The sequence below is a fragment of the Phaenicophaeus curvirostris genome, chromosome 5 (assembly GCF_032191515.1).
Source record: "Phaenicophaeus curvirostris isolate KB17595 chromosome 5, BPBGC_Pcur_1.0, whole genome shotgun sequence".
Classification (NCBI taxonomy): domain Eukaryota; kingdom Metazoa; phylum Chordata; class Aves; order Cuculiformes; family Cuculidae; genus Phaenicophaeus; species Phaenicophaeus curvirostris.
In genome coordinates this window covers 59883888-59901868 of record NC_091396.1, presented here as the reverse complement: position 1 = coordinate 59901868, position 17981 = coordinate 59883888, and the positions used below count along the sequence as shown (strand labels likewise).

Here is a 17981-nt window from a genome sequence, read left to right as displayed (position 1 = left end):
CCCAGGGCTGGGAGTGGAGATGGGTGCGGGCTCTAATCTCCATAATGAATTTCAAAGCAGAAGCATCCTGGGGCAATGAGGGACAGCAAATATGGAGCCACGCTTCTCAGAGTCTGAATGAACAAAGGGAGCAGCACTGAGTCAGTGAACTGGACACATCGGGATCCCTGGGCTGCTCTGTCTCATCCAGGTTCTGTGGAGAACCAGAGCAATGTCTAGATGCAGCCTTGAAGCAGCCAGCCTCTGATGAAAATCACCTTTGAGAGATGTCATCTACCTTGAAGTAAGAGAATAGAGGGCGCTTTCCAGAACCTGTGTTTGTGTGGGCATCTGACCCTTGCCTTGTTCACTCTTCATCTCCCGCTCAGCGTAAAGACTTGTCTCAACATCTGAAGTCTATTGAATACCATGAAGAAGTATCTGAGGAGCAACCTGGGAAAATAGGAGTAGCAGAATGGGAGGAACATGGCTGGAATCAAGCTTCTGAAAGATAGGTGGGGTCGTGGTTGGGAAAGAAAGATCTGTTGCAGCAAAGCAAGCAAAGTTAATGCTCAGCCTGTGATGCAAAAGCAGGGGAGATACAGCATCTCAGGAAACGTATAAGCCGTTCAAATACAATCAGGCTGAAAACACACAGAGCATGCCAAGGAAGTAACCTTGAATGTCTGCTGGTATTTTGGTCTAGAAAGCAACAACAGGATATTACAAAAGGACAGAAACATGGACATTGTTGCTAGTGCATACCTACATACATGAATTACCTGCCCTGGAAAGAAGCTTGAAAGGGCAAGTGTTTACGCCCGGTTCCAGACCAGGGCTCCTTAAAAGGCAAATGCGGGCTCCACTAGCAGTGATGCCCTGCCGAGCTGTCGAAGCCAGCTGGAAGTTTGGACAGCAGGATGACTGCATTCAGCATTAGAGCTCAGCATTTCCGCTGGGTCTGCTGGGGACAGGCAGTGAAAAACATTCCTGTTGCAAGAGAGATGGACCACAGTGGCCGAGCTGTGCATGCATCAGGCATCTGCTGCTAGGGAAAAAGTAGCCTGCCTTTATTCCGTTTTTATTTCCAGAAGTTTTAATCACTCCATGCTCCAATAAATGATTAGTCGCTCAGATGAGCTGAACCAGAAACTGGCAAATCAAAGCCACCCTTGTTTTGAAAACACTTTGCCCACAAACCCCAGTTTAGCACCATACCCCACGGCAGGAGAAACACAAACCCAAGCAGAATATAGCACTCGCAGCTCCCAGCCCAAGTACCCAAATTTAGGCATGCAGATAGAGCAGCTTAACCCTGCGGATTGCTGGGACCCATATAGACCACCAGAGTCAATGGAAGCAGCAGGTGCTTGGAGACACTGCAAATCAAAGCACTCATTTAGGGGACTAAATATAGAGCAAAATCTAAACACCCGGGCTGGAAAATGTTGGCCACGTAGTCCCTCCACTGCATTTTATTGTTTGCCTTGCGCACCCAGGCTGCTGCCACATGATGCCCGTAGAAGGTGCTGGGTCTCCACTCCCACCACCACTGCTCATTAACAGGTTTTTATCCATAGTGACACAGTGCAAAGTAGGTTCTCCTCCTCACTTTTTTAGAGGATATTGCTGCACTTGAGATAACCTCTCTGGTTTATCTGTACTGAAAGCGATGTCAGCAGGCTGTCAGAACACCTCCTTGCTGACTCGTCGCATTAGTGGCGCCTCTGGGCTGTGTGTGAGGGTTGTCCCCATGCTGGGGACCCTCACAAGGCTAAGGTTTGCATCCAGGCACCCCCCAGCTACCCATTTGGGTCGAAGGAGCCTAGGCAAGCACCGTTGCACTTCCCAGTGCATGCTCAAGGATGCTGAGAGAGAACAGAGCTTTTAGTTACCATATTTTTTCATATTAATTTTTCTCGCTGTTGTTTTATTAAAAAAAAACAAAACAGAGATGAGAAAGAGAGAGTGAAGCCTGCTGACCCACACTCACCTTTTAACTTGCCCAAATGTTCAGCTACATCAACGACTTATTTTGCCTCCTGTTGAGAAGCTGCTGAAACTCACCATTTCAATTTGCTTTTGGGAAATGGAGAACAGAAAATGCTGCAGCAGTTCAACCCTCAGTGCTCTATGCAGGGGCCAGCCCTGCCCAGCAGAGCTCAGGGGAGTTTTAGCCCCACAGAAGGAGGCCAGGTCAGGGATGCCACCTTGGCTAGAGCATGGGCTGACTTAGAGGTTTAGCCGTGAACTGCCTTTTCTCATGCCCTTTACATCTTCTTGCAAGTAATGCACAGAGGATTTGGGAGTGTAGCCTGGTCACATAGACATACATCAGTGAAGGGACCACCAAAGAAGGAAGAACTAGATAAGTCACATGGCAAAAGGAGAAAGAGATCCAAACTGTCCCCGAATTTCCTAATCCGTACAGATGTGAGGTTGTGGGACTGCATCTAGCAAGGGTACAAAAGGAGAGACAACTATCATACACAAATACATTTTAAAATGATGTAACACATAACTTTGTATCAACTACAGCTCCTACATATATAAAACTGTAATTTTGAGCTATTTCTGAATGGAATTGTATGCGTTACTGATTTTTCAAGCACCAGCACATACCAGGACCTAGAAAAGCCCTGCCAGGACGTAGCCTCTGCTCCTGATACAATGAGCTATCTGCAGCATTTTTCAGATGAGAGCAAGCTTTTAATAAAAGGCAGCCCAGTCACCAACTGGAGCTCCCACTCTCTGCTAGATAACGGCGTGGAGAAATCTCCTTGGCTGCTCCCCTCCTGGTCTGAGCAACCATGTGCGTGTCTAGGGCTGGGCACAGGACAACAGCCACCAACCACCCAACCCATTTTACTTCTCTCCCTTCTGCCTTTTGCCTCTCTTCCATGAGTCCTGGTGGTACAGCATGAAAACAGCCATCTGGCCTCAGCCTAGAAAACGCTGTTGATACACTTTTGAGAAAGAGTATTCTAGCTGTGACTAGTTTAACAGTTCTTCAGCAGCAGAGAAATCAAAGAGGGATGAGCCAATGTGATGTGGCACCTATCTGACTCTCATCTTTGGACCTTACTGATGTAACATTCACCAAAACACAGTCATCTTCTGTGCTCACTGATGCCCATGACCTTTTCAGCCTTCTTGCTATGGAGGCTGCAGGATTAATTCTTCTGCTAGCCTTTTATGCATGATTCCAGGGCACTGGCATTCTCCATCCCCCTGAAAAGACTGGAGTCTGAACCCCAAGACTTGGGGGGAGAAGGGTGTCTGCACTGTACATCCCAGATGTTGTAGAGATGGTGGAGATGGAACAACTGCTTGCTATATTCATATCACTTTCTCAGGGAACAGGTTCACAGAAACAGAAGGAAGTACTTTTCCACCCAATTCATGCTGTAGGACATTGCGGAGCCCAAAGCACATTAGGGAAGCTATGATGCAATGAAGAAGAGGTCTCTATCAACCATGTCTGGCTCAGGAACCCCCTAAAACAAAGGACCAACAGAAGCTGGATGGGTGTGAGAAGGGTTCAAGCTGTAACTTTGTTTTCTTGCACTTTCTCTAAGCATCTTCCACTGGCTACCGCAGGACACAGGATACTAGACCAGATAGACCTTTGATCTGCACCCATATAGCTGGTGTCTGAAGCAACTTCCACCCACATGTAGGGTTTTGTTAATTAATAGGTGGGGTTATACCCAGTTACATCTCCAGGCAGATAGCCAAGCCTTCAAAGGGCCTTATGTATGCTCCTGCCGCAGTAGTTTCCAAACCTGCTCCACAGCTCCCTGCTCAATCTTCTTTCATATGTACCCTATCACCATCACAAATCTGCTGCAGGGAGAAGTCCCCTCCAATTCAAGCCTCCTTCAGATGGATGGGAGGAAAGATAGGATAGCAGCTGAGAAAGACCTACAAGTTAACAAGTCTTTCCCTACCAAACAGAGCAGGAGGATTCACATTTAGTTAGTTTTCTTGGTTTATTTTGACAAAACATTTGAAAATGATAGTCTCTCTTAATAACCCTATAGGCCAGTAAACAGTATGACTCCCTAGCCTGTTCTGCATCCTTACAAGATTGTCACATTTAAACCTGTGAAGTGATCCTTCTGCCTTATCCACCGGTGAAAAAAAAAAGTAGAATACCAACAACGTGGTTTGATTTTCAGAAAAGCACACACTCTTTCTGTCTCTATGGTTATAAAGAGTAATATGGAGTAGCATTATTATGAACCAAAGTGTAACACTTTCTAAAGGCTGCCTGTTTAAGGTTTCTATTATTCCATGCTGATACTCTGCAAATAACCTGGATTGTTAACTTAAAAGGCAGGAGAGCTGGGTCCCTGTCCAGATAATTTATAAGACTGACTTGGTGCTATGAACACAGACACTGCTCTGTTTCTTCTTGGTCCAGAACTAGTATATGTAGTGCAAAAATAATTCATATAAGCCACCTAGATTTTACTGGCTTTTGCAAGAGAAAAAGTGACCCAATGAATGATTAAACTTACAGAATACTTGCAGATACTTACAGACACTTGCAGAAAAAAACAAATCCTATTTAAGAATTTTACTTATGCATTCATCTGTAAACATTTGATTGCAAGCAGATCTTTACAATTGATGTTTAAAGAAGACTTTTGCACTTAGACTGAGTCCTCGTTATGCTGAAAAAATCACTTCTATACAGAGCAAAAGCAAAAAGTTCCACATATCTGTACAGAAATGTCGTGCACGAGACTGGCTACTGTAAACAGATGAGCATGAAAAGGATTTAGTCATAACTCATTCCCTTGATCCTTTACTGTTTTATAAGCCCATTCTTTATTCCATCACCTGTGATGAAAAAAAAAAGACAAGAGGCCAGTTAGGGACTGCTTTTCAGCACTTAACAGAGCAAGTCAGAGATTCACGTAATCTTTCAAAGCAAGAAGATTCTTACAGTGACTCAAACACTTGCTTTGCTGCTGAGAAAGGTGAAAAAAAACCAAAGCCAGCCTCTACTCTCCTCCCAGCCAATCAGCCTCCCAAAGGTCCCGGTCAGACTCCTCAACAGAAGGGATGTTAACTGCCTAGGAAGGTCCACAGGTTACCTGAACTCCTCAGACACATCCTTTCTCTGTTGCATCCAAAGGACTACGATAGCCCATCAGCACTCAAGAACATTGAGACAGAGATACCACACATAACTGAACTGAACCAATCCAAATTCCTGTGCAAGTTAATTCCATGCTACCCCAATCCCTTATTGCCCAAGCTACCTCACAACTAGCATTGCAAAAAGTGTCCTCTGCAGCTTTCAAGAGAGCAAATAAAGCGTCTTTCAACTTTCAGGTTGTTCTTGAAAAAGCATGGGGCAGCAGTGAGTTATTGTGCTGTATGAACTAACTTTCTATCCCAGCATAATTTGACCTCAAGACCATTAACATGGTCTTCCAGAAACAAACTAGACAACAGTAAATGGCCAAAAGAACAGAGCACACCAAGTGTTTCAGGTTAGCATCAGAGAAGAAAAATTAACCTGGAAATACTCACTACTTAAAAATATCTCAGGAAGAGTCCTTTTACTCATTATGCAGTTTTTGGAATATTCTGGAAGTAACATGATGCAAGATGCTGAGATACACAAGTCCGACGTTTCATGTAAAAATAAGCCAAGAGGAAACTAGACTACTGAATCAGGTGACATGAAGCAAGTGGAGAAGACATGCAATTAATTTAAAAGTACCACAGAAATAAGATTTGTATAAAATGGATCAAGATTAAACTCTGCAAGTATAAAAGTTTACTTTTTGTTAATTCTCTTTTATTCATATTGTTTCACATATGTCTGTCTACACAACTCACACTTGGGTTATCACATGAAGGTGGCATAAAATAACTTGTATCTCTGCCAGACAAACAGCACTACCAAGTTGAAAACTTGTCCATTCTGTTTCTGTGAAACCACAAGGGAACAAGTCCTGGACATCAGGAAGTGTTCTGTCCCTTTGTTTAGAACAGTGGGTGATGATGCTATTGCAACACCATTACTTTATATGCTATTTCAGTAATACAAAGCAGCACAACCAGAACCTTCAGGAGCAGTGAGCTGGCTTGCCGCTGCATGACCGAACAGCCAACAGCCTTATTCTATGTGTATATAAAAATCTATTATTTCTCTTTTTGCCTACAGCAGTAACACCCACTGCATTTATTTGGATGCATATAAAATCTCCAACAAGAAGCATTCTCTGATATTTTAAACACATTGTTAGTACCAGAAACTGCTCTCTAGAGCAAGTACTCACAAATATCGCAGTCTCCAAGAAGAGTGCATATTACAGAAAGATGTTTTGGCTAACCTAGCACTGTCCCAACTGGTTAATAGCATTGCTCCAACTATTTCCGAGGAGCTAATGGCAGCCACCAAGTTTTCCCAAGGCACCATGGAGTTGGTTTTAGAAAGTGATTAATGAAGTAGTGGTGGTTCCTTATCTCAGCTTTGGATTTGCCCTCCCCCAGCAGCCTTTCTTCAAGGGCAGGAGACATACCTGAAAATTGGAAATCAAAGGTAAAAACATAATTTGACTTTTGAAAACTGCCTTAGAAACAGCTCAATGCTCCAAGGAAAATAAAGTAACTGTATGATGACTTGGACAAAAACTCCGCTAGGATCCAGAATTCTGCTTTGGCAGGTGATAGCTACTAGGCAAATTCAACTATTATGTTAACATGAACTATAGGTAAGGGTTTGCTTTTTGCTACAGAAAATATTCCACACAAAATCTATTCAAGTTCCCATGAGAAACAGGCATAGACCTACTAAATTGAAACCGGAGCACAACAAGTAAAAGGCTGCAAAATAAGAGAAATATTACTTAAAAAGAAAAAAAATCTCTTTTTGTAAGAATACCACAAGCCCCTGGCTGCTCTTATCACCCATGGAAGTAAAATAAGGCATAAACAAGCCTCTGCTTTTTGCAGCTGGGAGAAGATCCATTTCAAAACCAGCACATCAGATGTGCAGTCAGCGACTATCAGCTAAACTCAGTTCTTGTACTTTGCAAAGAGGCAGCACAAGGAGAGTCCTGGTTTCAGTAGAGAAGGTGCCTCCCAACCACATGTGGGATACCACCTCCCACACAAACTGTTAGTGGAGCAGCAGTAGTGGGCAGAGGACAATGCTGCCAAGTTGGCTCAGGAAGTATCAGCACTTTGATGCAGGCTGCAAGCTTGGGTTACAGGAAGTACCAGGTATTAAATTGGGACTTTCACTCCTCCCTCATTGATTCTCATCACATCAGAACCCTAAGCACTCAGAAAGCAAACTCAATCTGAAGTATCTTACACACAATGAGGGAATCGTTTTATTAGATTATGGAAGACAGCAGCATTACAGTACAAAAAGTTACAAGAGTAGCAGAAAAAAAGTGTTTTTGGTTTAAATACTCAGGATTATACTGGGGAACATAAGGATAGTACCCTTTTCTAAACTAACTCCTAACCAGGTTATCAAAATAAGTTTTGATTATTTAGCACAAGTAAAAAAGTTACAACAAACATCATTATAAAATGCTTTAATAAATAGTTTCTTTTCTGAAAGTTTTTTCTTTAAGAACATGTCAAACAAACATGTACTAAAACAGAAGATCCTGCAAAGCAAATCAAAACATTCACGTTTACATTGTTCATGGGCCAAAGTTTATACTCCCAAACATCCACTACCTCTCACTGGTAGGGTAACTTGATGTATGTAGTGTTATGTTTCTTTAGTAATTAAAATAAACTTATAGTTTGCCCAGTTAATAGCAATAATAAAGCCTTTATAAAGAAAAACGCATAAGCCTTCCATTACAAATGGCCATTTCTAATGAGGTACTCCCATCTTCTGAGCTTGCCAGCCTTTTTAAGTTTAGAGCGAAAGATGAATAAAGCACAACAGAAACAAGATCGAGGAAAATATTGTTCCCTTCATTAGGCCTGTATTTAAACACAAAAAAGCAATACCACATGTAATTAACATATTCACAAAAGAAAAAAAAAAATGCCTCGCTATGTTGGTACTGTACAGTAGATGCACCCACTAGTGTTCTTGAGATGGGCTGAACATGGGGATAAACAAACATTTCTGGATCTATTTACACATAAGTGGTTATGTTCCTATGTAAATACAAATGACCAACAGATTCCTAACATTGATTGTATTAACATCATTTTCTAATCTGGACATAATACCAAAAAAGTCTTATAAACTGCCATAAAACATCCTTTTCTGCAACATAAATTAAAAGGAATGACATGTAAAAAAAAAGACCAAAATATTTAAGTTATTAAATCAAATATACAGAGCGATTCATTTAATATGTACATATTTACAAAAAAGCACTTTTCACTATTAGAAAATAAACTGTGTCAGTTGGGGAACCTAGAGTTCTCACAATTTTACTATGCTGATATGGCAGTCTTTGACAGTTGCTATAGAAAAAGTTTAATCTCAAGGCACTTGTCACATGCTTCAATACTGCAATTCTAAAGTAATTAAACAGAAAAAAAAAGGCCACTTTTAAAACACAGTTGAAAGATCTCTATTTTTTTTTTGTTCCTATTACAAAATGTGTAAGGCAAATTTGGAAAAAAATCTTACAGAAGCTATTAACGTAACAAGTGCAGTGAGCTGCCATTAATAGAGATTCAAAGTCAAGAACGCAGTTTAAAGTTCACGCAATTTCCTCAACCAGGAGGTTTTAAAGCCACCATTAAATTAGAGCAAGTAATAAAAAGAAATACATTCTGTAAACAGTGTACAGTCTTTTGTAATAAACTTTACACATATTGAAAATACAACCTCTCCTCTGCCACACAGCGAGTGTATTATAAGTAAACTTTACAAAAATAGCAACTATCAAAGATTACTCATTTTTTTCATCTGACAGTCATTGAATAATTTATACAAGGCTAAAGAAACAAAATAAATTTTATTTATTATTATTTTTATTTATTTTTTTTACGCAAAATAAAGAAACTATGAACATTTGACTCCAGATATTTTTAGTCCTTGATGCAAAGTGGAGATGTCAGTTTTTCCCCTCCCCAGCAAACGCAGGCGCAGTCTGCCTACATTCCAAATACAGGTTGTATTAGTCTCTACTGCCTTCAAAGTTTGATGCATTCACATTTTTTACAGATCTGTTGTCCATTTTGCCTATTTGATGGGATTTCTTTACTGGACTGCTCTCTGATGTGTCAGATGCCTTTGTTGGCAAAGGCTTTGCGAGTTTGTGAGAGAGGAATTTGTCCATTTCCTCATCTCTTTCCTCCTCTTCATCCTCCTCTTCCTCATACTCTACATACTCCTCTACTGCATCACAAGTTCTTTTTTGAGGAGATATGAAGTTTTTGCATTCATAACGAATGTCTTTGTTACTGTAAGATCTGTCTATAGGATTTCTTATGGGATTTAAAGGTGCCCACTGATTATTGGCACCCTCTTCTCTGGGAGGACGACTTCTCTCTCTCTCTTTTCTTCTCTTCCGAGTCCACCACACGCAGATGATGATACAAGTCAGCCATACAATGCTAAATACCGCACAAAGAATCGGAACCAAATAATCTAGAGAGCAAATGGAAATAAAAAGACAAAACACACAAGGCCTTGAGTTAAAAGAACTAGATACATAACACTGGACATCTCCAAGAGAAGTTTCCATACATGACTACAGCTTGGGCCTAGAAATATTTTTAGAAGAAATGAAATCAGATGTTATTACAACACCATAACAACATCTGAGAGCACCAGTCCATCCAAAAATGCTCTTCACTAAACTAAGTTAGAGTTTTCCCTGCTAAATGATGAGAGGGGAAATGCTACATTTGAGATTTTTTTCTCTGCCAACTGGTTATTTGAGGTCTGACACAAACATCCAAGACTGTGCCTGTAACACTATTTAAAAAATTAAGAAAATCAAGTACAGTCACCTTTAAAACAGTTCCCTTCTGAGTTGACAAAAAGCTGCGTACAACGTTGTCAGCGTTCAAAGCAATTCCACAAATCATTTTCTGAAAGGCTGTTGAGGATCTCAGTCATTTTTGCTTTCATGTTTTCTACCAAGAAAAAATTAGTTTCCTTGGGAAAAGAGAGCCAAGTCTGGCAAATAGGATGAGTGCTCAAGCACAGCGATGTTATTAGCTTTGCAAGCAAAGTGTTGTGGGCAGGTGCACACTGACATTTTCCAACCAAGGATAAGTAAACATTATCTCTGAACACTTGTCCACTCATACCGAGTGAAGCAATCAAGTTGAGCCTTGTCTTAACTGTGACAGGTTAGAACATGTTCTATAACTATCAATTTGTCTTTCCCCTTCCACTCTTTTTTTTTTTTGTGTTGGACCTTGTATAAGCAGCATCTCTTTCTCAGGCACCTAAGCTAATTTGGCTCAGAAAAATCTCAATAATGACTCTTAAGAAAAGAGATCGATCCTTGCAGGAGGCAGCTTATATAAAACACTATGCCTCTAAGTGGCTCTAGAAGTACTGGCACTTGCATCAGAAATGTCCTGCATTTACTAGCAGAAAGAAGAGTCCACTCCAACCTCTGATCTAAATGTAAATTCCCTCTGCAGTTTTAAGGCTTACAGAAGAATCTGCAGATGTCTGTACTAAATCAATCAACTGCTTCAAATCCACGGTCATTCATTTTAACATTAAAATGTCTTCTGAACACATTCTTACGTGGCATATGACGCATTCTCAAACACTTCTGTCTGGTAAAGGGGGATGAATAAGCTGCAAACATGGTTGACTTCAAGGGATCTAAGGATTGTACTTTAGCAATTTGGGGAAGGATTGTGCTCTTAAGAGTAATGGCTATTTTCTCCTCAATTTTCATAAATGAATTAATACTAAGCCATAAATGAGGGAGAACACTTCAAGGAAAAAGGACCTCTTCATACCAGCTTCTCCAACATTAGAATACAAAGCTTACATTCTCTATTATTTCATCATATGACTGTGGAACCAAGCTTATATAACAAAAGTTTCTTATAAAGAGAACTGTCTGTATAAAGATTTCACATTAAGAATACTTTTCTTAAAGCTAGAGAAAGTTTATAAAGTGTCTAAATTATCTTCATCTAGACACTTGAGCATCCCACAGAAATTAGATTCTCAACACAGACACAGGGATTTACACTACATTTTGCGATAAGGTTTCTACCTATCTCACTCAGTTAAGGGGTAACAATAAAATAAGCCAAATTAAAGAACAGGAGAGTCCAGCTTATAGCTTACTTCATAACTCCACTTAAAGAGCTATGGGCCAGCAGTCAATACTAAGCACCCACATTAAAACGAGGAGCCTGGAAACCATTCTCTAGCAGTAGCTAGAACAGAAGTCAAAGTCTATCCACTTTCTCAGAAGAAAATTATTGAGGTGGGAGGCAGAGCCCCTATCCCTGTTGCATTTAACATAATCAGAACAAAGAAGTTAAGGTATGTCAGAATCTCAGCGATTCTTTATCATCTATGCAATTTCTGTTCAAGACAAGAACAAAGCTGGTACACTCCCTTCAAGGGAGCTGAGGAAACAATACATTTGCCAAGGCTTTAACAGATGAAAGGCATTCCCTAGAAAGCAAATGCAAGGGAAGTGGAACCAGGAAATTTACTGTTTGGGCTATGGGTGGAAGATCTTCTAGAAGATTAATGTTGGGGAGGGTCTAGGAAAAAAGGTGGGAGAGTTTTGTACCATTGTAAGATTTCCACTCTGGAACTTAGTTGAATTCAAGCCTACCAGGGGTCTTCCACAAGACCATCCTCTGCCTCCCCCGAACAGGAAGGGAGGAACGCAAAAATCTTCAACTGTTTATTTTGGCATACCTCTTGGAGAGCCAATATGCAGATACAGAGGTCACGCCAATGACACTATACTCTCATTAAGAGGAATGAACATTACATTTTAAGCCATCTGTGCACTAGTTAAAAACACATGCTGAAGAACAGAGCAGAATTCTACATTATCATGGCCAAGTATTGGAAGATACTAGACATCTTTAAATAATAAATAAGCACTTCAGAAGAGACTTGGTATCGCTGTCTTCCCCCTCTCTATATAATAACTCACAGCCTCAAGTTTCTACAGTGCAGCAACATCAAGGGCTGAGGCTGAGTTAAGATGAACATAGGAGGATCAAAAAGGATTTGAGCAACACTTGTGAAGAACTCCTGATCTTGTGAAAGGTACGCTGAGACTGGAGAATGGGGTCAGAAGTCAGAGCCAAAACAATGGCAATGGTAGGTGGGGATATTATGCTAGAGGCGAGTTTAAATTTAAATTAGTACACAATCAGAGAATCTTAATTTTGAAACCACTTTCTCTTCAGATTGCAATATATCTTAAAGAAAACAACGTGATATTTTTCTTTGGAAGCTGGGGAAAAACGTACAAGAGACTGACAGTAGGGGAACAGAAGATGCTTACCACACACAGGACACATGCATTGGGAGCCTTACCTGATGATGAATTCCCAACAACGATAGTCTCTACTTTGACTTCAGTTACTGCCAACATAACAGTGCTGTTTTGCCGCTTGGTGATTGCATTTACTATTGTATTAGCAGCATTCTGTATGAGGCTATTATCTTGTTCATCTCGATGTGGGAAAAAAGACTAAAAAAAGTGTAGGGAAAGGGAAAACCAAAAAGTTATTGCAATCATCTAACTGTGGAAATACACATTTAAAATCCAGCTACATCCTAATAGAGTTCACTAGGTTGAATTTACCTGACAGGAGTTACAATCAGTACCCTAGTAGTTTACTGTAGCAGTAGCAAGGCTGGCTGTATCTGAATTGCAGATACAGTGTCAGACTCAGTGGGTAACATGCCTACTTGCTAATCTAACATACCTCAAATAAAAGGCAGCTGACTTCCATGTTACTTACAGTGCTGAGCTAAACTTAGTCATGGTTTGAAGCACTTCAAGACACGTGGATTATCTAGATAGAAACTTGGACTAATAAGTCTACTCTATTTATACCACACACACTTTGCTTCCTCCATCATGTTCTTTACAGTACTGGTAGAGGCACTTTACTATGAAACTTAACTCTTTACTTAGAAACTAAACAATACATAGGCATTGAGCAATTGGGCTGTAAATGCCTATACAGCAAATTTTTAGCACAACAGAGCAGTTACTTTTATCTGCTCAACTTGCACCTTCTTCCACTTCCCACTTACGTATATTTAGTGAACATCCTGAGACAGCCATAGTCTATAAATGTACAGCAGAAACTCTTTCACAATCAAAAAGATCCAATGCAGCTACATATCCTTACTCAGAAGGTCAACAGCCCAGGATTTGTACCAGAACAGGTAGGCACCTGTTCACTAATTTTGGCTGCATTAGTCTTCACAGTAATTCACCAGGAGATTGTGGTAGCCTACTGTTATTAATGAAACCTGCAGCTTCAGCTAACTAGCATTACAGGAAATTGCGATATCGTAAAATTGCTTTGCAGTCAGACTAAGCCACAGACTACAGTATCTGGAATGAAGTGAAATGAGCTTAAACCACCTTTTCCACAACTCCAACTAATGAGATAACATTTTCCTATGTATATCAATACATGTCTAATACTTACAATAGCAACTTCCACTGCATTCTCCATGGAGTAAGACAGATCACATAATATTATCAGAGTTCTGTCCCTAGAAACAGTCCTAGTAGCTGGCAAATACCGAATTTCAGAACAGATATGTTCAGTTGTAGTGCCCTATTAGAAACAAGGGAGATTGTACGACTTTAGTTCAAGTAGAAAATAGTACATAAACATCTTCACAGGTTTTTTTGCAATTACTCGGACCTGAAAAGGCAGCAAAGAGGGGAGGAAGAAAGGACAGAAAAGCAAAAGACAAGGCTTTGGAATTAAGGGTAAGAAACTGAGTTTGCATGGCTATCCTAGTGCAATCTAAGCCCTCTTAAAAGGTAAGAAATTATTTATTCAAGATTTAAAGAAAAATATTCAGTACAAACCCTAATTTGGCATCATCCTTAGATCCTTGTTAGACAAAGCACAACAGAGGAGTCTAATAATGAATTTTTCAAGTTTATGATAATGAGGAGTTATATTAGAAACATTAACCTTCCATGCTCTAGCATGGAATATATTGCTACATATATTGAAATACTTCATTAATAATTCTGTTCTCACCTGGGGGACTTTGTCTCCATTAAAAATTAAAGTAATTCTAGCACAGTCATTGTCCAAGTATCCAGAGTTAGGCAAGCACTTGATGTTGGAAGGCAGAGGTTCAGAGGCACTGCATTCCCCCCAGTCCATGCATGGTGGCTGAAAACATTTCATATACTTCTCCTGGCATTCTTGTCCCATGGGACACAGATTATTTGAATTATGCCAATGTTTGTGTAACAAACAAGGTTTTTTCCCACACCACACCTAGAAATTAAGAAGAACAAAGTACTGCTACAGTTAATTGTTCCTAGGCATCAAATCAAAATAAGCAATTAACTTAAGATGGTCATGATCTACTGACTGCAAAGCCCATATATTTAGATACTGCTGTAGTTCTACTAGCAGATGGAGTTGCTTTTCCACAAAACAAGGACATTTTGTATGGACAGAAGAGTAAAACCTGGGCAAAGATTACCTGAGACACCAACAACTAGGCATATTTTCTTAGAGGTTTACAGGTTTGCCCCACATAAATGAGTTATACAGAGGTTCAAGAATTTAGTTTAAACTAAATTAGTCATCTAGGCTTCTATAATCTAGAAATACCTCCACAAGGATTTATATCTCTTCACTATTTATACTGAGAATAAATTCACAGATGAAGATGTTAAAAGCTAATGCACATTGTTGATAACCACTGTGACTTCAGCCACTCTCCCAAAAGAAAACAGTATGCTGGTACACCCGAAGTCACTGAGGTGCAGTGAGCTTCCAAACACAGCTCCAGTTCATGTTATACCTTTTAAGATTCTATATAATACTATGCAGCTATGAGTTTGGAACTTACGGGTTTCTTAAAGCACCAGTTGTCAGCAAGAAAGTATATTTGTTCCATTACACGTGAAAGAGCCAAACGCCACATATGGATGAGTTGCGCTTACCGCATCACCATTTGTGATTCCAACTACCATCAGGTACTGTTATTTTCAGAAGAAGCCTCAAACTTGAAATCACAACATTATAAAGTGTCTAAAAAGATCGCTTCTAAATCACCAAGCACAAGCTTTAGTCACTAGTTTGCCTACAGTGCACACCCAGCTAAACAAAGATTAAGGTTGGATAGATTAGTAAGACCCAGAGATATTTAAATAGATACTTCCAGTGAAAAATGGGAAACTGCCATGTGAGACAACACTGTGAACGCTGTTAGTGCTCATCTGCAGTCACCCACCTAGGCCAACAACTTGTAAACAGCACCCATCTTGTCTCTTTCCAGCTGTGAGGTAAAGCTGCCTAAGTACCACAAAACCACCGAGAAACGCATTTAGGCCAGTCTTAATTTTTCTAAGTTGCAACCACCAGGACATAATCCGTAATAAATACACTAAGGTTGCAGTTTGCCAATTCATAAACACACTGAAGGGCAATACAAAGGCAATTTTTACCCACCAAAGAAAGTTTTCTTCTTACACATCCTTTTACCTTGGAACTAATGTTTCACAAAATCAGGAGCTCTAAAACTGTGTTTGCAAAACTCTGGTAGTGATTTATTTATGCTTTCAAGTAGTATTATTCCATTTCAGCTCCTACCTCCTTTTCTGCAAAAAGTGCCTGTCTGCTCCTACAGAGCTTGTTCTAAGCAAGTAGAGAGCAGCTTACGATTATAAGGACAATCCCATAAGTGTTTTTACTGGAAGTAATTAGACTATTTTTTTTTCCTTCCAAACAAAGGCAGGCTGGGATAGACCTATGCAAGAGTCTAGTTGTAAAAAAGCAAACAATTGACCTCTACATGAAGAACAGCAAGTTTGTTCCAGCCAGAAAGATTTAAGAAAATAGACCTAAATGCCTACCTTGGTGCAGTCAATGCGGCCATCCAAACAGTGGCAGTTGTTGCATTCTTGATCCCATCTGCTGCCATGGGGAAAGGTCATTCCTTTAAGCCAGCAAGGCTTTCCTATTCCAATCACTATTAAAAAAAAAAAAAGCAAACACTTCACATCTTCAAGTTACTGAACCTATAAAAATTTCAATCAAAAAACTACCATCTCCTAATCCTTACGCAACAGACTATGGTTATGTAAACTCTATGGTGACTACATTGGTTTTTGGGTAAAGGTTGATAGATATAGAAATACCTTCTTGGCACCTAGGACCAATTCTTCCAGGGGGACAAGTACATCGGTATCCGTTTATTTCATCTATACAAGTGGCACCATATCCACATGGGGAAGACTGGCATTCATCAATATCTAGAAAGAAAATAGGTAAATCTCAATGGCAGGAACATATATCATTGTAATTAAACTCTTATCTGCTTTTCTAACACGCAAAGGATAGTTTGGCTTTGGAATTAATCTCCTAATTGGATAGTTCTACCATTTCAGCAGTAACCTCTAACAGATTTCTCATAATTGCACCTTAATTGAAATTCTGGTGATTACAGTAGCAGTCGTGCGCTGACTCATCTCAGAGCAGAAGTGTTGCACAGCTGAAGGTGCTAATGTCTTCTGCATGTTCAGCTACAGAACTGAAGTCCCACATCCTGTTCTGGCACTAATTTCTGATATTTAAGCTTCCTAGGAAGGCGCATGCTTTCAGGAAGTTATCACATTGCAATATCTGAACAATGAATTGCCTCGAAAGTGCTCAAGAAAAGCGACTTACTGCAATACAATTCACACTATAAGGAAAAAGTAATAATTTAGTTTGCAACAGACATTTGATGTAACTTTTCTTAATAACCTTGAAATAATGAGTAGATGAATTTAGCATACAGTGCTTTGCACAAAAGCCTCTTAAAAAATAGCCTTCAAAGTTTCAGAGGATCTGCCATGCAAATATATTTAAAAAGGTAGGCAGCATAATATATTGTTATGCATCTGAACGAATTATTTGTTATCCTGGGGAAGTGACCAATACTAATTGATGTAACAGTCTGCCAAAGGCAGCAGAAACCAACTGGTCAGGTCAAGAGCCACAAGCACCATCTGCTTTATTTTCAATCGTAACCATTCTCTTTCAAAGATTCTTTCAAAAGCTTTCCTTCAATTGGAAAGGAATGCCTACCCTGGCCTCTCAGGAAAACTATTTAAACACCAGACTCTAGACTGATGCTCTGTATCAGCTCATCTTCTGTGCTTAAAGGACTGGACTTAGAAAGTGAACACAATAAATGGTAGAAGCAAAACTGTTACCCACATAGGCAATAGAAAATACCAAACGGATACGGAAAGGCTTTTTTCCTCTACTCTAGCTTCTTTCAGAAGTGCTCTAAGATGAAGTTTTATGCAAATACAGAAGTATCCAAACTACTACAGGGTTTAAGTACTCTTATCTTCTCTTCAAGCTGTCTTGGTTTAAGATTCTCCAGACTCTGTATTCTGAAAACAGGGACTGTTAACCCTGGTTTTGTTATTAGCATCCCATAAAAGGCATTTTTGTCAGAGCTACTCCCTTCGTCTATACCAGCCTAAGGGAAAAAAAGAAGCGCAGTATTTGTCTTTGACTGCACATAGTTCTTTCTGCATTTCTTGTCTGGAAAAGGATAATTCTGTGTCTCTCACCCCACGTCTATATCTATATACATGATTATCTGCCACCCCAGTTCTGTATCTAGAGATCATCAAAAGCAGATGCTACCACAAGTGCTACAGTTGTCCTCCGACTAGAGATGTTGGCTCATTTACTGTCTGCCAGAACGAGGATGAAATCTCCACTTGAAATCACACCACCATACTTATGGAGTGGAAGAACCAAGCCAAACAGCCTTCAGGTTACTGAAGATTGAAGGTCTGATCTTCCAAAGAGGGAGA

General features: G+C 39.9%; 1 protein-coding gene across 2 annotated transcripts in view; it reads right to left on the bottom strand.

Moving 5' to 3' along the window:
- Positions 1-8524: 8524 nt before the first annotated feature.
- JAG2 (jagged canonical Notch ligand 2) overlaps positions 8525-17981 on the bottom strand; it is a 68360-nt gene continuing 58903 nt past the window's right edge. For both annotated transcript variants that reach the window (XM_069858934.1, XM_069858935.1), the window contains 6 exons: positions 16305-16418; positions 16020-16135; positions 14185-14430; positions 13615-13746; positions 12482-12638; positions 8525-9583 (listed from right to left, as the gene is read on the bottom strand). In XM_069858934.1, the coding sequence (XP_069715035.1) occupies positions 9111-9583; positions 12482-12638; positions 13615-13746; positions 14185-14430; positions 16020-16135; positions 16305-16418 (1238 nt within the window). In that variant the 3' untranslated portion in view covers positions 8525-9110. The remainder of the gene's footprint in view (positions 9584-12481; positions 12639-13614; positions 13747-14184; positions 14431-16019; positions 16136-16304; positions 16419-17981) is intronic.